We start from the raw sequence: 20,493 nt of genomic DNA on the forward strand, positions 1-20,493 counted from the left end.
ACAAATTATAATGGCTAGGTAATATAGAATGGAAAATTATGTGGAATAACAAAGATGTAATTTTATTCTAGGTTTATTATTATAATGCACGGACACGTGAGTCAGCGTGGACTAAACCTGATGGAGTGAAAGTTATTCAACAGTCTGAATTAACCCCAATTTTAGCTGCTCAGGCACAGGCACAGGCACAGGCTGTAGGTGCTTCAGCACCAACTACTAATAGTCCTGCATCAGCGGTATCTCCTTCTACATCTTCGAATAGCTTGTCTTCTTCTACATCTACCACTACAACAGCAACTTCAATTTCACAAACAGTTTCCAGTGAGTAAAATTTGCAAAATGAAACACAATATAGGACTGGGGAAGCTTATAAACATGGAAAATAGTTTATTATGTAATTTGTTCTATCAGTATAATTTGTAGGTATTCATGCAGATGCTTCTGGTGCACATAGGATTATCATTTATGTTGTTATGTTAAGTGGAGCATTGTTTACTATATCTGCATGGATGTAAACAATCTAGCTTTTTTGAGTAGTACCTTTGTAAATGAGTCAGGTATTTAAGTTGTATACCTGTCCCATGTGCATATTGTTGCACCTCCATAGTTTCTATGATCATTTGTATCACATTTAAAATAATCTTATTTTAAAGAGGAAAAACCCTCTTTAAAAAAGGAAATGTAGGTTTTTTTCGGGTGCTGAAAGCATGCGCCTGCGCAAGTGCCCATACTCATAATTCAATGCCTGGGGAGGGTGAAAATTGCCCCCCCCACTCCCCCCAGAGGCCCTCTATAGGCCAGGAACAGCCTGTTTTGCAACTTCTGGTGGGCCCGGTAGGCCCGTTTTTCACCCTCCCCAGTCTCCAGAGACTATCCCCTGAGATTCGCATGACCCCCACCCTCATGGCCTTTCGAAAGGCGTTAAAAACATGGCTTTGCAGGCAGGCGTGGGGCTGTGGAGCATTATACTTTGTTGCAGCTAGTAGTTATGAATGAATGATGTATAAATGTGTAATATTGAGGTTTTAAATTGTATTTCTCCGTACTGAAGGAGCGGGTCCAGCAGTCACATGGGTTGCTCACGTCCAATCCGATGGAACTGAGCCTAGTATTAAAAAAGCTTGCCGGATCCGCCCCTTCCCCAGAATTCGCTCAGTTCGCATATCCTGCGGTTGTATTGTGATAGCTCGTTCAACATTCTAACACCTTCCCTTCGATCTTTCCTTCAAAAAATAGTAAGATTATTGTCTTTATTTATTACTTGCACCTTTGCGCCAGCCGTTTTAAGGAAAAAAGTAAAAAAGCGGCTCGGTTTTGTCCCTTAGGAGAAGTTGCGGTTTCGTTTTCCCCCGGCGGTTTTGCCGGTTACGATTCCTGCGGCCGCTAGTGGATTCTTCTAATCCCTTGGCCCGGAGGTCCTGGTGCAAGTATTTATCGATTTCATTATTGATTATTTATCGTATAAATATATTTAAGGGCTTAAAAAATACCTCCTGCGGAGTGAGACGCCTTCCAGTCTCCTGGACTTAGTCGATCGCTTTTCCCTTAAGAAATTCTACGGAGCGATCTTTTCGGCGCGAAGGCCTTCGCGCCCTTTTTTAAATCTAGGCCTCTCGTGTTGGCCTCCTGCCAGCCGCGTAGGCCTCAGTCCACCGCGTGGATCCCGGAGCGGGCCTTGGGGGTCCCAGGCTAAATTCTCCACCGGCTAAGCCTCCAACCAGAGTGCCTTGGTTTACTTAATTATTAAGTTTAGGGAGGCTGGCCCCGCTGGATTTGGGGGCACGAACTCTGGGTTTGCCCAGATTGTCCTCACTCTTCAGCAGCTTCGAGGCCTCGAAGCAGGATCCATTCCTCTTGGGAAGTCCTTGAAATTCTTCTCCTTATTATTTAATTATTGGCTCAGCCTTGTCTTCTGTTAATTGTCAGACTATGGCTTCTTTTCCCAAGAGAGGCACAACTAAAGGTCCCAGAGAGGCCAGGCCTACTGGCGATGAGATTACTAGCATCCCCCAGGCCTCTTCCTCCTCTTCTCCAGGGGCCCGCCCCCCGACCAAGGTCACCAGGGCCGAGAAGAGAAGGGACCTAGCCCTACAAAAAATTCATGACAAATCAGCAAAACGTTTGAAAGTGCAGGCCCAAGTAATCAGTAGTCAAGACCCCCCAGAGGCCTCTAGCCTGCCTCCTTCTGGGGTCCCTGTGTTATCTCTGGATGAGCCAAACCTAGACAGACCCCAACCTAACCTATGGGGCATAGGTCCAGAGGAACCAGATATTATTGAAGATTCCCCCCAGCCAGGATCCTCCCAGGCCTTTAGGGATTCTTCTGCCATTTCTGCTGATATTTCCAATTTACCTCCTGAGTTCCAGTCTATTTTTGCTGTGTTGTCCAAAGCCATTGATGCCAAACTCTCCACCATCAATGCGCTTCCTCTACCTCTTCCTCCTTCTCGTCCCTCCCGCCCCTTGGGTTCTTCCCCAGCGGTCAGAGCTCCTATTCAGGATGATTCAGATTCCTCCCAGGATGAATACGAGGAGATGGAGGATGATGAGGACCCTTTCCAGGGATTATCTGATGATGAGGAATCCCAAATAAAGGTTCCCCCTCCAGTTACTATTTTCCCCTCTCAATTATTCAAATCTCTTCTCCTCAAAGCTAGAATTTCTACGGGATTAGCGGCCCAGGAGAAACAAGCCTCCACTTCCACTGATCCCCCGGAGGAGAATTTACCTTACTTCACAGAGGAACAGGAGGATAACGAGGTAATTCCTATGCCTAAATTGTTTAAAGATGCCTTACTCAAACAGTGGGAATTTCCAGCCTCTGGCCTTAATCCCTCCACCAAGGACAGAAAGTTGTACAAACTTTCCTCTTCCTATGAGGAACTTCTATCCTTTCCTAAACCGGATGAACCTGTCAAGATTCTTCACTCGGCAGCGGCTGTGCCAGGAGAGGCGGAGGAAGTCCTCCGCCCAGAGGACAAGCGCATTGAGCAAATGCTCAAAAGGGGATTCACCTCTGATTCCTGGGCCATTAAAAGTTCTGCAGCGGCTTCCTTTTTTTCCAGAGCCATGCTGCTGTGGCTTCGCCAACTGCAACAGCATATTCCTCCCGATGACTTGAGAGGTCAACAAGACTTCAACAAGGTCTTTGCAGCTGCCCAGTACGTGGCTGATGCCACTTTACAATCTACTAGATTTTCTGCTAAGTCTATTGCAGCTTCTACAACGGCAAGAAGACTCCTTTGGATTCGCCCTTGGCAAGCGGGAGTTCGCCAAAAGTGGCAGTTATCCCAGGGCCCCTTGAAGCGCGACCTGCTCTTCGGTGATCTTCTGGATCCACTCCTCACGGAAACCACGGACAAGAAGAAAGTTTTGGGTCCAACCACTAAAAAGGCTACCAAAACGCAGTCCTTTCGTCGCCCAGGGCGCCAGCAAGACCAAGCGGCGTCCTATCAGAGGTCTCCAGGTCAGTATTCCCCCCGCTTTCGTTCCCAAGGTAGGAACTCCAGGGGTAGAGGGTTTCGCTTCCAAAGGGGAGCTTCATCTAACAGGGCTTCAAAGAAACCTAGATGGTAACCTTTCCTCTATTCCCATAGGGGGTCGCCTAGCTCATTTCGCCTCTAATTGGCGTTTCACCTCCAAAGACCCTTGGGTCATTGACACTGTTCAAACAGGCCTTCTTTTAGAATTTGTTTCTCCTCCCCCAAGACGTTTTATTTCCTGCCCTTCTCCCAGGTCATCCTCTGATTGTAACCGTATGGAGGAGGCCATTTCTCATCTATTGTCCATCAGAGCCATTCAACCGGTCCCTTCCGATCAGAGGGGCCTAGGTTTTTACTCCATTTTATTTATGGTTCCAAAGTCCTCCGGAGGTTGGAGAGCTATTTTGGATTTAAAGAAACTAAACCTATTCATCAAATATAGGAAGTTTAAGATGCACTCCTTGCCCTCTATTTTGGCCGCCATCCACTCGGGAGATTTCATGTCTTCCTTGGACCTCACTGAGGCCTACCTTCACATTCCTATAGCCAAATGCCACAGAAAATTTTTACGTTTTTCTTTTCAAGGCAGGCACTTCCAGTATAGGGCGATGCCTTTTGGCCTCTCCTCGGCCCCTCGGGTCTTTACAAAACTCTTGGGGTCCCTGGCGGCCTATATCCGGGCGTTTCCCATTCACATTTTATGTTATCTTGATGATATTTTGATTCATGGGAACTCCCTAGAGAAAGTGAAAACAGACCTTTCTGTTACCATGTCAGTCCTTCAGGACCATGGATTTTCCATCAATTTTGATAAAAGTCATCTCCAACCTTCCACATCCATTGCTCACCTGGGATCCATTATTGATTCAGAATCCTCCCAGGTGTTTCTCTCTCCCGAGAGAAAACTCAGTATAGTGGAGTTAATTTCTAAGATTTTATCTAACTCTTCAGTATCCATAGTCACTCTATCTTCCCTTTTGGGGAAGATGGTGTCATGCATAGGCATCATTCCCTGGGCTCGCCTTCATGCTAGGGAACTCCAGTGGCTCCTGTTACCTTTTCAGAGATCGGGGCACAGCAACTCAAATCGACGCATTGTCATCCCACTGAGTGTTCGCAGATCCTTCAAGTGGTGGAAGTCTCCGGCCATGGACAAAGGATCCCCGTTCAGGTGCCCGGATCAATTTGTCATCACCACAGATGCCAGTCTATCGGGATGGGGCGCCCACGCCCAGGGGATGATAGCCCAGGGCACGTGGTCCCCGGAGGAAGCTTCCAGGCCAATCAATTGGCTAGAGTTAAGAGCCGTTTCCCTGGCGCTGAAGCATTTCTCTCCTCGCATTCCCAACCGGCACGTTCTCATTCTCACCGACAACATTGCCACAAAAAGCCATATCTGCAGACAGGGGGGCACGAGATCCAAGGCTCTCATGAGGGAGGCCCTCAAGTTGGGTCTTTGGGCGGAAAAACATCTCCAGTCGCTCCTAGCCGATCACATCTCCGGGAGTCTCAACGTCCAGGCGGATTGGCTATCCCGAGCAACGATAGACCCAGGAGAGTGGAACCTCCATCAAGACCTGTTCCATCAAATCACCCTCAGATTCGGCCTACCAGTCCTGGATCTCTTCGCGACCAATGCGAACGCCCAACTCCCTCGCTTCTATGCCAGATTTCCATCCCCGGGAGCGGAAGCAATCAATGCCCTCCGGAGTCCATGGCCTCCAGGCCTACTCTACGCATTTCCTCCAATTCCAATCCTCCCGGACGTGATTCACAAGGTCCTCACCGAGAGGGCCCGAGTAATCTTAATCGCCCCTCATTGGCCCCGCCGGCCCTGGTTCGCGGATCTCCAACAGCTGTCCGTCCAGGACCCTTGGCGACTCCCCGTTTCGGGGGATATGCTGCGGCAGGGGGCCTCTTTCCATCCAGACCCGGAGTGGTTCCACCTCACCGCCTGGCTGTTATCAGGAGAGATTTAGAACTGCGTGGCCATGACCCCGATTCAGTGGAGGTCATCTTAAAGGCCAGAAGGGGCTCGACCAATCGAATCTATGACCACACGTGGTCCAAGTTTCACCAGTGGTGTCTACAGGAAGGTTTCTCCCCTCTGTGCATCCCCATACACAGAATTATTTCCTTCCTTATGCAAGGCTTCCATAAAGGGCTTTCCACCAGCACCCTCCGGCGTCATCTGGCAGCCATTTCATCTGTCCTGGGGGGCCCCCGCAGACAGCCTCTCCGATCCTTCCCTGAAGTTCAGGAATTCCTCAAGGGCATAGCCAACCTCAGACCTTCCAAGGTCCACAGGTATCCATCCTGGGATTTGCCACGGGTTCTCCATTCCCTCACGCAGGCTCCATACGAACCCCTAAAATCGGCATCCCTCAGGTACCTATCCTTTAAGGTAGCTTTCCTGGTGGCTATTACCTCTGCCCGACGCATTTCGGAGCTGGCTGCCCTCTCAATCAGGCAGGACCTTTGTCAATTCCATCAGGACAAGGTAGTTTTGCGACTGGACCCCACCTTCTTACCCAAGGTCAGTTCCATGTTCCACAGATCTCAGGATATTGTCCTACCTTCCTTCTGCCTCCAACGAGACCATCCCTTGGCAATTAGATGGCACACCCTGGATCTCATCAGAGCGCTGAGAATATATATCCAACGCACAGGACCCTTCCGAAGGTCAGAAGCTCTTTTTGTAGCCTATCATCCCAGAGTCATGGGGGCCAAAGTGTCTTCAACAGTACTGGGCCGTTGGATCAGAGGGACTATATCTAAGGCCTATGAGTCGGCCTCCCTCTCCGTTCCAAGGAACATCACAGCGCATTCCACCAGGAGCGCGGCCACCTCGGCCGCTTGGGCGACTCAAGCCCCGTTGGAGGAGGTCTGCAAAGCAGCCACTTGGGCCTCGCCAAATTCCTTCATCAGGCACTACAAGATTGATTCTTACGCTTCAGCGGACGCTGCCTTCGGCAGAAGGGTACTCCAATCCGTTATCTCACACGATAGCAATCTAATCCCACCCTAGGGACCATCTATTGGGTATGTCCCATGTGACTGCTGGACCCGCTCCTTCAGTACGGAGAATAGGCGTTGATTGCTTACCTGAACGCCTCTTCTCGTACGGTGAGCGGGTACAGCAGTCACTTCCCGCCCTTGTATGTGTCTTCTTTTACCTTTCTATACCTTTCTTCCTCTAACAATGAGAGTTGAACACTACAGAGCTTCACAACTGAGCCTAGTCTATGGATTCGCGAATTCTGGGGAAGGGGCGGATCCGGCAAGCTTTTTTAATACTAGGCTCAGTTCCATCGGATTGGACGTGAGCAACCCATGTGACTGCTGTACCCGCTCACCGTACGAGAAGAGGCGTTCAGGTAAGCAATCAACGCCTATTTTACCACTGTATTTTTTTATTGTTGTATGCCATCCTAAGTCCACTTGGAGAAGGGTGCCCTGTAAATTTAACTAACTAAAAGAATAAAAATGTATGTATGTGTGTATGTATAAATATTTGTCAATACATACAATTTGTAGAAAGTGGCAATTCTTATGCAACAATTGTTTATATCTGTGACTTTGGAAGCAATGAGATTGTTATCAGTCTCTTCTATAAACTGTAGACTTACTTTTTAAAAATGACAAAAATGCATATGATTTGCTAAAACGGTAAACATTTCCAGTTTGGGGAGGCATTGAACGTCTGCATTACTAAATGTGTGTTTCCCCTTTTCCTCTTTTTAAATCTATATAAAAATAACATACTGAGTAAATAACTCTTAAATTAATCTGAGATGCTAGTTTTCCTGGTTTCAGTATGATCTGTTTTATTTTCTTAAATGTAATACAGTGTTGAAATATGTCAACCTAGCCAATGTAGTATTAACTTTTAGTGCCAGCTGGAGGTGCTAAAGGATTCTAAACTTGTAATCTTTCAATTCAAGCTTTGAAAGATTATACATTATACTTCTGTAGTGCTTTCCTTTTGGTTTGAACTGTTTTGATTTGTATTTCATATTTTCAAATAGTCTAAGCAATAGGGAAATTATCATCTTGTATATATTTATATTGTTGCATCCACTTTTTAAGTGACTAAGTATTTTTCTATTTAGTCAAGTAAAACTAAACCACAGTGTACCTCTACTTAAGAACTTTTCTAGATAAGAACCGGGTGTTCAAGGTTTTTTTGCCTCTTCTTAAGAACCATTTTCTACTTAAGTACCCGAGCCCGGAAAAAAATTCCCAGGAAATTTGAGAGTGGCACGAAGGTCCGGCCAGTTTCCAGCCATTCCTCTTTTAATCCCGGCCATCTCTGGCTTTTCTGGGCTGTCAGAGGAGCCTTTTGGTGGCGCTTACGGAGGCTTTGGCAGTCCAGAGCGAACAAAGCATTTTCCTTTCTCTGGGTGCTTGGAGAGGCAGTAAACCACTTCACTGTGGTGATTCCCTTGCACTGCCTCCCACACACCTGGCACAAGGTTGCCTCCCGGAGTGTCTGGGCGTGTCTTATCTTACTCCTCCTGCGACCCAAATTCCGAGCTTTTATTTCTTTCCTAATGGGTTTGCACTCATTATTTGCTTTTACATTGATTCCTATGGGAAAAATTGCTTCTACTTTCAAATTTTTCTACTTAAGAACCTGGTCACGGAACGAATTAAGTTCTTAAGTAGAGGTACACTGTATACATATAAATATATTGTGCCATTTCTATGAAGGTTTGCTAGGTAATTTATATAGAAAATGTGGAGGTGAAATATAGCCATTTTTTTAAAAAAACCTCACTATTAGTTATATTCAAAAGTATAGCTCACTTAAACACTTGAGATGAATATATGGATATAAGGTATCTTTTTAGAGTTACCCAGAATACGTGTTTATTCTTTGAAGCAGAAATGCCTTTGAAAGAACAGAGCAAGTTGAGGATATTAGTTCTAACTTTTAAACCTATTAAGCAAATTTTTACTAAAATGAAAAAAAGGATGCAAATTCTTAAGCAATCTTTTTGAAAATTTTTTGATATATTTATAAACATATCCAGCTTTGCAAGGAAGTCTTTGTGAACCCTATAAAATATACAATTTGTATTATATGATTCAAAGTTTCAGATGTTTGTTTTCTTTATCAGCACCTACAACCCAAGACCAGACCCCCAGCTCAGCTGTTTCAGTTGCCACACCTTCAGTCAGTGTTTCAACATCTGCTCCTTCTGCTACACCTGTGCAAACTGTACCCCAGCCAATCCCACAGACGCTGCCTCCTGCAGTTCCTCATGCAGTTCCTCAGCCAACAGCAGCAATACCTGCTTTTCCACCAGTAATGGTACCTCCATTTCGTGTTCCCCTTCCTGGCATGCCTATTCCACTTCCAGGTAAATTGGGAAACAATGACTGTCTTACTAGCCACATGTCTGTGTTGTCAATTTGTTTGCACTCACGTGTCCACTGTGTATCAATTTGCCTGAATCCTCTTCATTTAAACTTTATTGTTAAAATTTGGACTTTTTAGATAGGCTCTTTAAAGCACCTTTCCCCCACCTCTCAATATCTAATTTTATTAGAATGAAGCCACATTTTTTGCTTGAGCTGAATACATCTTATGTTTTAAAATGTATTTATTTCAACTAATATTTGGAAGAAATTCACCTTTTCTGTGATACTTAAGTTGAAATCCTTTAGAACTTAGTTTATGAATAAGTGGTCTTAAATGTGATTTAAAAATGCTTTTGGGTATCCAATGCAGGATTGTGATATGAATGTGATATTAAAAATGTTGTTATGGATAGAAGAACATTTTCATGTTAAATAAAACTGTATTCAGAGATTAACTAATCACCTTAAAGGTTGTCATAAACGATTTTAAATTATAGTTGATAATAACAATATTTATTCTTTAGAGAACAGAAGAATATTTGAGCTTATATATTATCTGATCATAACTTAACAGCCTGAGTCATCATGACTTAATGAAGGATGCTGCAAAATGCAGTTCTGCATTGTGTACTAATTTAGGCCCTTTGCATTTGATAAATATTGATAAATTATAGAATTTTAGAATACTTTAAGCATTAAGAGTTATTTTGCTCACTTAATTATTAGGTAAAATGTATGATTAAAAACAGGGAGCACAATATATGACAGCATTGTGTAGTTGGCTCCCATTCTATCCTTTGTACTCCTTTGTAAAGCTGTTCCTGAAATATGATTTGGCTAAGAAAGTTCATAATTATGGATAGATATTTAGATATGTACAAGCTATATATACTAAAATCTCTATTAAATCATTAGCATTTTCAATTGCATATTGACCATTCGATATTTTCATACTGATTTTCTTTATTGCAAATATCAAAATGATTTATAATCAACAATTAAAATACAAAATATAAACAATGAATTAAAATAGTATACAATAGCTCATTCAGTTAAAAACAGAAAGAACAGGGAAATTTCAAACCATTTATATAAGGCTTTGGAAAGAGATACATACTTTAATTCTGCATCTCAAATTATAGCCATAAGTTTCATGAATTTCAGGGAATATTGCTTTTCAGAATGGAACATAATGTTATCTTAAATTGATTGATCCATTTAAATTACTAGAATATAAAATCAAGTGTCAGGTAGCTGTGCTTAAAAGGAGATATGCAACTAACATGAGTTGCATATCTCCTTAAAAGGAGATATGCAATTAACATGATAGCCATGTTAATGGGATTAAATATTTTGTTAATAAACATCATGTTTCTTTATTCAAATCCTTGTTTCTTCACTCCTTCCTTTGCCTGAATATGGATACAGGTTAGAAAACTGTTGACTAAGTGTATGCAAGCTACTAGCTGTGGCTACTGCATTTTGACAAGCCAAGATTTTAAAAAGTCCAAATATAAATTCATGTCCTGGCTTTTTGGGAAACTATCAGGTATAGTTTCTTTATTTGAATCTAATGTAAAGATGATGATGCTTTTCTTGGCTTTCTTACTCTTCTCAAGTAATCACCTAATATAGAAATATATTTGAAAATGGACATAAGTCCATGGCTATTTTATGAAAATAGTTGCTAATATTGCAACCATTCTCAATTGCCTAGAAGCACTTTTTAGGATACAGTATATATAATGCCAGTTTAATACTTTGACACCATCAGTGTCATGCTGAAACATAAGGTCATATTTCAGAATGGTTGTTTGTAGTCTGTGCTACTTGCCAAAATGTTTGAATTTGTAGTGGAAACTTGGCCTCTTTATAACATGCAAAGTGATGTTCTAGTAACTGTTTTGTAAAGTAATATTCTCTAAAATATAAGCATGAATGATAATTTATCCTTAATGTTTCTGGAATATTCAGAATAGTAGTTTTGCAATGAATAGTTTTAAATTTCATCTATTAAAATAATTTAAAATAAAAGTCTTTGCACAGCTGTCCATGCCACTGTGGTACATTTTTTTCAATCTGTGTTACTTTGAAGTCCAGTCAGGTTAGAATTCACTGAGGGAAGAAATACAGGATTGGAGCATTTTGCTAATAAAATCAGTAATAAACAATTGAGAGATGTCCCAGTTTAGATTTTTTTTGTAATCCTAAAAACTTATTTGCTATCTTAAGAACTGGAATCTTTATTTTTTAAATCACATAATTAATAGAAATACATACTTGATTTGTTGAATAATTGAATAAACAATATTTTGCCTCTGAGTCAGTACAATCCCTGGAGACTGCCTGGACTACTAGTTCCTGCAGTTTTCTTGGCAAGATTTTGCAAGTGGTTTGCTTTTGCCTCCTTAGGGCTGAGAGTCAGAGGAGCTAGCCTAAGGTCCCCTTGTGTCTAAAGTAGAATGAGAATCCTTTGAAGATGTCTTTTGAAAAAGCAACTATGATGTGGATGACTGAGAATGCCCATAGACAGAAAAAATAGCAGTTAATACAGAGTTTTGGATCAGTTTAATGATACTTCAACATTTTCTGTTGGACACTTGCGGAAAAACATTTAATTTTATTTTTATGTATGTCCTTGAACTGAAAATTAATTTCTTATTTGTTTACTAAATAATAGATGGGAGTGAAAATATTGAAAAAAGATTAAGAAATCTCAATTTTTCATATTAAACGTTAGGCGATGTAATAATACCTCTGTTGCAGTTATCTTTTTAAAATAATCTCTAGTGTGGAAATTCGTTCTGTATATTATTTCCACCTTTCTCTGTTCATTACTGAATGCCTAATGTGTGATCTGCCAATCAGTTTTTTACATATGAAACATTTGCTAACTTTGTTTCTTTCAACAAATACATTTAATCAGATCTTTTCTGCACATTAATTTGCAGAAGCTCCCATATTTTGGAAAGCTTATTTGAAATTTAGATGAGAATTTTGAGGTAAAAAAAATTATGAGACAAAGCTAATGTAGGCTGCTAATGAGCCATCAACTCAGCTTTTCTCTTTCTTTATTTTGCCCTGTTTATCTTATCACTTTTTATCTCCATTTACTTCCTTGCCATCAATCTGATATTCCCTCCCTCTCCAAACAGGTACTTCTTGACCTTCTAATCACATTTTGGCTTCTCACCACCAGTTTTCTGTTCTTGCTAAATATAAAACAGTCCAGTAAGCACTTATAATAGCCATATTGAGCACAGTAGGACGTATTTCAAAGTAAACATGCAGATAATTGTTTTGTATAAGCTGTTCTTACCTAAGCATTTGATAAAATTATGTAAACAGAACAGAATACGTATGATTTAGTCTCATAGCATTGCTTTATAAGAGGTAAAGAAGCATGTCCTCGTTGAATTTAAACCACCAGGTCATTGTTAGATTTTTTTTTTAATAAGAAGGACTGGCGTCTTCCAAATCTCATTATAAAGCAAGATTATTGTAAAACCAGTAATTTTCTGGCATGACTTTAACAAAATACTATCACAAAACTGACTTTAAATCTTCTTACTTATTTCTGGTTGCCATTGAAAAAAAAATGGCATGCTAAATTTCTAGCAGAAAATTGATACTGCTCAGATTCCCAGTGGTAGCTGACATACAGTGGCAGCTTTCCAACATGCTTGCTTATCCATTTTACAGGTGTAGCAATGATGCAAATAGTCAGCTGCCCGTATGTAAAGACAGTCGCTACCACCAAGACCGGTAATTTTTTAAAAACATCTTAGTCTGTTTTGTCTGTAAGTTGGCATGGTAGTGAATGTTGTTGTTTTACCTTTTATTTGCTTTTTCCCAAATAACTGAATATTTATCTTTATTTTCAAAATATACTTATAAGTTCAGATTTCACATGTAGCCAGCAAGAAACTCTCCCAATTAACTGAAATTGTTAGTTTAATTATTGTAGTATGGATTTTCTGCAAGTTAAAATTACTCATGTGAATCTCTTCCATGTCCATGTTTTGTTTTTCTTTATGGGGATACAGCGCTTGGTTTTCCCTCTCCTGCCATTTGTACAGTGACCAGATCTTGTTTGCATGTTAGTGTGTTTGTGTTTGTATATGCAGTATATATATATATATATGTGTATATGTATGATTTTAAACCAATGTTATGAAGATTGTTCTACATAGTTATATTTCATTAAAATAAACCTAAATATAGATTTATGTGGCGCTAAGGCTATTATTTTTGTTAACAAATATACTTTACATTGATGTACTTAAAAAGAAAAATTCTTAATTGGCAACACAGGATCCTTAATATTATTCATAGAATTAAACTATCACTATTTAACCCAACAGCTATCTAAAATTTTACTAAGTATTCCAAAACTAGTAAATATCAGGTCTAGAAATAAAATACTTTAAAAGTTAATCTTCAACAAATATTTTTCCTGTTAAAATTGATTATAAAGAGATTTATCTATCAAAATTGGAATATTTCCAGTGTTCAGGTTGAAAAGACAGAAAAATGTCAATTCCTATAAATGGTTACTGCCATTGGTAGGAAATGGAACTTATAAGTGTTTCTTCTTTTTCATGGTGCTTTCACATATAAAATTTGGTTGATCATATACTTTAATTAGGAAAAAAAGCATTAAAAGTGATTATTTACTGATGTTCACTGTGCAGTGGTTGGCTTTTTACTACTTTTCAAGGAGAGTAAATTATTTTTACTTGCATAATGGTAAAAACTAATGTAAACATTAGAAAACTTTAAAAACATGAATGGTACAACTTCACATGGTATGTCAAATGCTGACTGCAGTTTGTGAAATAAAGCAATGATAGTGGCTTTACTATTTAGAAGAAATATACTATCAGTAATGGCTTGGTTTTCAGTTGCTTTATATATTGATTTTAGGTTGGTGGTTTTAATTAATAGAGTTACTTTTCATCGGTGTTTGTCTTTTTATTGCTCCTTCTTATGTAGGTGTCTTGCCAGGAATGGCTCCTCCTATTGTACCTATGATCCATCCTCAGGTTGCTATTGCCGCTTCACCTGCTGCATTGGCTGGAGCAACAGCAGTCTCTGAATGGACAGAATACAAAACAGCAGATGGGAAGACATACTACTATAATAATAGGACCTTAGAATCAACATGGGAGAAGCCTCAAGAACTGAAAGAGAAAGGTACAATGTTTAGTTTTAGTTTGTATATACAGTGTAAGTTGGTTCAAAAAATTAAGACAAATTGCAATGAAGCTTCAGTTTGATGGACTCGGAGATATACAGTGTTCCCTCGCTTTTCGCGGGGGATGCGTTCCGAGACCGCCCGCGAAAGTTGAATTTCCGCGAAGTAGAGATGCGGAAGTAAATACACTATTTTTGGCTATGAACAGTATCACAAGCCTTCCCTTAACACTTTAAACCCCTAAATTGCAATTTTCCATTCCCTTAGCAACCATTCAGATTATTACTCACCATGTTTATTTATTAAAGTTTATTAAAAAAAATATTTATTAAAGGCAGACGAAAGTTTGGTGATGACATATGATGTCATCGGGTGGGAAAAACCGTGGTATAGGGGGGAAAACCGCAAAGTATTTTTTAATTAATATTTTTTAAAAACCATGGTATAGACTTTCCAAGAAGTTCGAACCCGCGAAAATCGAGGGAACACTGTATATCTATTAAAACCAAATGCATAATAAGTGGTTTCAAGACAGAAAATGCATTTGTTTTAAAAAAAACCTGCCTTATCAATAACCTTCAGTTCAAGGAAGAGAAGGGGTGGGCTTACTGGTTTACAGTTATAATGATATTGGATGTCTCAGAAGTTTGAAGAAAATGTCTCATGCATCTTGAAAGGCTCTGATTCCTTTCTGAAGAACTCTAAGCTTCACTGATGATTCAGTTTGTTAACAATTTCATTCTGTTCACAAAATTGACAAAGCTATTCAGTTGATTTTATAATTTATTTTCAATTGGTCTATTCCATGTACATATGAAATTTCCTGAACATAATATTTGAGTAATTGTTCATTGCAGACAATAATGTTTAACCCTTTCCTGTACTAGATCATATATTTTCTTGGCCTAATTTCAGATTATTAATTTTTTTACTGCTAAGTATTTATCCCTCTTCCTTGAAATTCACTTTTTCTTTCATAAGTCTAAAATTTATCTAAAAAGTGAATAAAATCAACAGTTTGGTATAGTGGTTAGTGTATTTGTACCTTTCTGGAAGAAGTCACACAAGACAATGGCAAAAATATTGATACTACTCTATTTCTCAAGGCAATTTGCCATAAAAAAATTATAACTGACACCCTATTTTTCTTTACTTTGCAGTCCTTAGAGCAGGGACCTTTTTTTGATGTATGACTTATGGCTGTAAATGTTCACAGAGCTTTAAAAAATGTATGTCTTTTTGGGTAGTGTAATGATTGCAATAACTGAATGATTTGTGAAAGCGGAACTGAACAAAGCATTAACGTGCAGCAGGAAAGAGACATCACAATTAAAGATTGCCTTCAATAAAGAATTTGGCCAATAATAACTACCGTAGAAGTGTTTATCTAGTTGAATGTTTTAATACATTGCAGTGGTAATAAAAGACCAGTTTTTTCAGAATGTTACTTGTTATCAATTAGAAGAAGTAACTCAAGTTGTGTTCAAGTGACTCAAGTTCTGTATTCCTTCCTTGATTTTCTCAAGAAATTTATTGCTATACTAATAGTTCTTTGACTGCTGTTTAATGAATATATTTATCTTTCATCAATACATTTTCCTCAAATTTATATGTATATATTCCTAGTAGTTTGGTCATTCCTATATAGAAAAATGTAGAAAAATCCACAGTAACTGAATTTAAACATGCCTGGGATAAACATATATCCATCCTAAGATAAAATACAGAAAATAGTATAAGGGCAGACTAGATGGACCATGAGGTCTTTTTCTGCCATCAGACTTCTATGTTTCTATGTTTCTATATATGTAATTGCTCATGAATATTATTTTTAATGTAACTTTGGTATTTACTGTCATTGCAAATAACCCATTATCTAGAATCATTGCCTTTGCAATTTGAAAATGAATGAATTGGCTAAATATGGTATCTAAAATAGTATTTAAACCATGTTTTTCTTGTAATTACCTTGAATTCTGTATTGATATTGTACATGTAAAGGTGTAGCCAACTCCATTCATTAACTTTTAAAAATAATTCTTCAGAATATTAACTTTTTCATAATGTTAATTGAGTCAATCCATTGTTGAATTTTCTTTCAAGGATTGCTCTACTATATGCAAATGACAAATTGCCTCTGGTAAATACTATCTAGTTTGCTTTGGACCTTTTTAATTATTTTGTACGGTTAATATATATAGATGCTTTACTTTGAAGGCTGCTTTTTCAGATTTTCTCTTGTTTTCCATCATTTTTTTAGTCCTCTATAGTCATCTTCATTTAAAAATAATAATTTTGTCTCATGATTTTGCTAGTTTTTCCTTGTCTATTTAGCTCATCTAATATTCTTTTGAGAACTGTATATCTCTAATGATTTTCTGAGTTCTATTTCTTTTGTGCTTTCCTGTAAGGAAACTTAAAGTCTTATAACACATTCTTCATTCAATAAAATAATCTGTTTTTTTAAAAACCAGGTTTTAAAAGCTAAGTACCAGGTGTTTTAACAGAGTAGGAAAATTCAAGAGACTAAGAACCACTTGCATTATATGTAGATTGAAAATAGTGAAAGCAAATTACACAACGCCATGAAAAAATACCACGGGGAAAAAAATAATCATTACAATACTTGAAGCGTTTAGAACTAGAAAATGAGATTCCTCAATGTAACTTCTGTCCTAAAGAATTCTTGCTCATTGAAAGCCTAGTCTTCATTGCCTTTAACTTGGGGGTGGGACGGTTTTATAAAGCTGATTTTGATAATTTTACTCAAAAATTAGTTTGAATGTATATTAGTGCAAAGTAAAGGATGTATAGCACGTGGAAAGTAAATAAATAAATTATACATTTTTCTTAGAAAAAGTAGAAGAAAAGATGAAAGATAGCATTAAAGAACCTGTTGAAGATCCATTGCCTATGGAAACAGAAGAGGAAGAACCCAAAATTGAACCTATCAAGGAACTTATAAAGGAGGTAAAAGCTCTGATATACCTAAAGTCTAATTGATATTTGTTTTTTAATAACAAAATGATATCAAGAAAAAGATAAACATACCATCTTGAAATAATTTTTTTAACTTATTTGCCATTTAATGCATTCTAATGCTAACTGCATAGGTTTTATATTTTATCTTATTTTAAATTATTGTTTAATATTACGTATTATATTAAGAAACAAAGAATAGTGTTAAGACTTCAAAATATTGCAATTGCAGATATTGGGAGTATATTTTTTAAAAAATATTTGAGTACTTTATATATAGAAAGCGTGCAATTTTGAAATGTACAAGTAAAGTGAATACTAAAGGAAATAATTTAAATTTTATGAAATTTAAGGTTTTGGTAGGTTTATTGCTGAGATTTTAATAACAAGTGGGTTTGTTTAGTGGTTATTTAAAGGGTTGTTTTTTAAAAAAAACAAAAAACAAACCTAAATAGAATTTAGAAACTCATTTGGATCATGTGAGAAACCAGTCTTCACTGTTTTTTTCTCACCAGTTCTCATCACCATTTGATTATTTCTGAAATGTACCAAATGGTGATAAGCACTCCAGTACTCTTCCCCAGAAGAGTGGTGAATTAGTGATGATTGGGCCCCTGTCTGTAGAAGGTTAGGTTTAGGTTTAGGTTTATTGGATTTATATGCCGCCCCTCTCCGCAAACTCGGGGCGGCTCACAACAATAATAAAAAACAGTACAGTACACAATACCAAATCCAATGCCCACCCATCCAGTTCCAATTTAAATTAATAATCTCATAAAAAACAGTATATATAAAAAACATGGGCACTGGATTGGAAGCCTTCCAGATGTAGCGGAACTTGTTTCATTCCTGAGAAGAAGGCTTTGCTCTAACTCATTATTTTCTAAAAATGTGTTTTATTTTTGTTCAGTTTCAGTATAAATAATTACTTAGCCTAATTTAGAATGGCTGTAATGTTTGTAAAAGCATTTTTGTTATTGCACATATATCAGCCAATATTTTTATTTGTTAGTGACTACATAGATCTTGCACAATCTATGTTACATTTATGTAATCATTAGTATAGGAATATGAATTGAATCTATGCAAGATACAGTGTTTGTATAGACACAGATATATGTGATAATGTTAAATGTTAGGACTTTAGGGATCTCTTTCTAAAACAACAGCTTGGTATCTTCTGTGTAAGTGAAGGAAAGGCAGTCCTGAGGGCTACTTGCACTTTGAAACTACTATCTTAATTTCTTGTTTCATTGCAATCCCACCTTTCTCCAATGGAAAAAGTTTAAAATATCTAATGAAGATGCAGTCCTTGATACAAGGTATTTTGGTGAGATAATAGGGAAACTTTTAATTTCACAATTATATGTTGAGGTGGCAAGAGAAAGGTTTCCCATCTTTATAGTAGGGAGAAAGTTGTTGTCCTTTCTTTGCTAGTATTGTATAAATAATGACAGAAAATTCAATCTTAATATTTCTCACCAGGAGCCCAAAGAAGAAGAAATGACTGAAGAAGAAAAAGCTGCTCAGAAAGCAAAACCTGTTGCTACTACACCTATACCTGGTACTCCCTGGTATGTAGCCTTTGTTGCCAAATAGATTGCATGGAGAAAGCAGGGATTTTGTTGGAAAGGAAATGGTCAAGTGCACCATTCTCCGTACTGAAAGAGCGGGTCCAGCAGTCGCGTGGGTTGCTCGCTGTCCAATCCGCATAGGACCGAGCCTTGTCTTTTAAAAGATTGCTGGATCCGCCCCTTCCCAGAATTCGCTCGGTCCTCCTACCGGCAGGATGCGTGGTGGCTCAGCTCCTCTCAAAACACCTTCCCTTCTTCATTCCTTCACTCTGCAAATTAAACAAAGATAAGTAATTGTTTTTTTGTCATTATTATAAAAACCTCAGACTTTGAGCCAGCTCTACTGGGCTCGGCTCCAAAAGGAGAAGCCGCGGTGTGTCGAAAGCCACGAATTTCATAATCGCTTTGCTCGCACCGCTGCCGGATTGCATTTACCAGTAAATCTACTCGGCTGGGAGGTTTATTTATTTATTTATTGTGCCTTTTCTCCACTGCATCTGGAAGGAGAGTCCAACATGGGTATTTAACCAATCCTATTGGTAGAGACTGAGTAAAAAATTTACATAATAATAGGTACCGCCCCCTTGCAGTCCCCCCATGAGCTCAGTTTTAAAAACTCAGTCCCAGAGTAGAGACATACTGAGTTTTGCTAAGTAAAGTTAATGGTGTTATTACCAGTTTAATCTTGTTTCTTTTGTCTCCTTACAGATTTGATCAACGTTGGAGGAAGGGGTCTCTGTCCTCCGCGGACAACACCCCCAACGATCTCCTTAGGGGCTGCTTCCCCCCGAGGGAACTGCCCCCAAGAGGAGCACCTCAGCCCGGAGTCCCTGGCCCCAGCGGTCAAACAAGGGCTGCGAGCCGAAGGTGGGGGGGTCCGCCCCCCCCACTGGGAGGCTCGAGGAGAACGGCTGCCCCCGGAGGGGCTCGCAAGCAGCGCCGGAGCCCGAATCAGCTGTAAAGCGGCGAGGGAATGCCGCAGAGACTTCCGCCGCCAGCGCCGGGATCGCCGCGGCTGGCCTGGGCGAGCTCCGGACGACCAAGAACGGGCTGGGTGAGCCCTTTGAAGCGGCGAGAGCGGGGGGTGGGCGCAAAGCCCGCGAAAACGCTGGGCAGCGCCATTTTGGCAAGACCCCCCCACGGAGCGCAAGGGCGCCAACCGGAAGGGCTTCCGGCAGCTGAGAGGCGCGAATTGGGCTACGGCTCTAATGCGCAGGCGCAAGGGTGAGGCCAGCAGCAGCAGCCATTTTTATATTGTGACGAAGCTGTTGAGAGGCATTTTTCTCGCAATACACCTGCTACAACCACCGGAGCTGTGAGTACAATGGAGGATAAGCCCAATACCGAGAAAGCCAGCTCCCCAGTGGGGAGCAAGGAGAAGTCTAAGGGGAAAGATAAGGAGAGATCAAAGCCCTCCCAGTCCCCTGCTTCGGTGGCCTCATTAAAAGAGGCAGAAAAGCGCAGAAAAGCGCTAGAGAAGAAATTGGAGGCAGCCTTGCACCCCTCCCCCTCACCAGTACCACTGACTCAGAGGCAGTCAACCACACCTGAGCCTGGGACCCCTCAGTCAGCCTTTGGACACCTGGGGCCCCTACAGGAGGGTGACTGGTCCCCAGAGGGGCAGTTTACGTCATTGCCACAGGCCCCATCTCCAACCTTGTCCTGGACTAGACCTGAACCTTCCGGGCTCCCAAGAAGGGGCACCCAGGCACCTTCGGCTACGTTTACACCTACAGCGGCGGGGCTGCGCCCCCAGACTGGTTCGTGGCAGCAATTTCCTCCAGATCTACAGGAGATGTTTGCAAATGTCTACGCTCAAGGAGTGAATGCCGGGACAGGTCAGCAGGTGAACCGTCCCCAGACTCAAGCAAGAAACCTTTGGCCAATACCGCCC

General features: G+C 39.9%; 1 protein-coding gene across 12 annotated transcripts in view; it reads left to right on the forward strand.

The window, feature by feature from the left end:
• Nucleotides 1–20,493, forward strand: part of TCERG1 (transcription elongation regulator 1) — a 71,855-nt gene that overhangs the window by 16,606 nt on the left and 34,756 nt on the right. For 7 of the 12 annotated variants that reach the window (XR_011558034.1, XM_070739370.1, XM_070739371.1 and 4 more), the window contains exons 4-9: nt 72–321; nt 8,606–8,848; nt 12,552–12,614; nt 13,845–14,045; nt 16,901–17,016; nt 18,511–18,599. Coding sequence is in view for 11 of the 12 variants with exons in the window: in XM_070739370.1 (XP_070595471.1) it covers nt 72–321; nt 8,606–8,848; nt 12,552–12,614; nt 13,845–14,045; nt 16,901–17,016; nt 18,511–18,599 (962 nt within the window). In the remaining variant the exon portion in view is untranslated. The remainder of the gene's footprint in view (nt 1–71; nt 322–8,605; nt 8,849–12,551; nt 12,615–13,844; nt 14,046–16,900; nt 17,017–18,510; nt 18,600–20,493) is intronic. The other 5 variants (XM_070739372.1, XM_070739373.1, XM_070739378.1 and 2 more) reach the window with 1 other exon arrangement.

The sequence above is a fragment of the Erythrolamprus reginae genome, chromosome 2 (genome assembly GCF_031021105.1).
Source record: "Erythrolamprus reginae isolate rEryReg1 chromosome 2, rEryReg1.hap1, whole genome shotgun sequence".
Classification (NCBI taxonomy): Eukaryota; Metazoa; Chordata; class Lepidosauria; order Squamata; family Dipsadidae; genus Erythrolamprus; species Erythrolamprus reginae.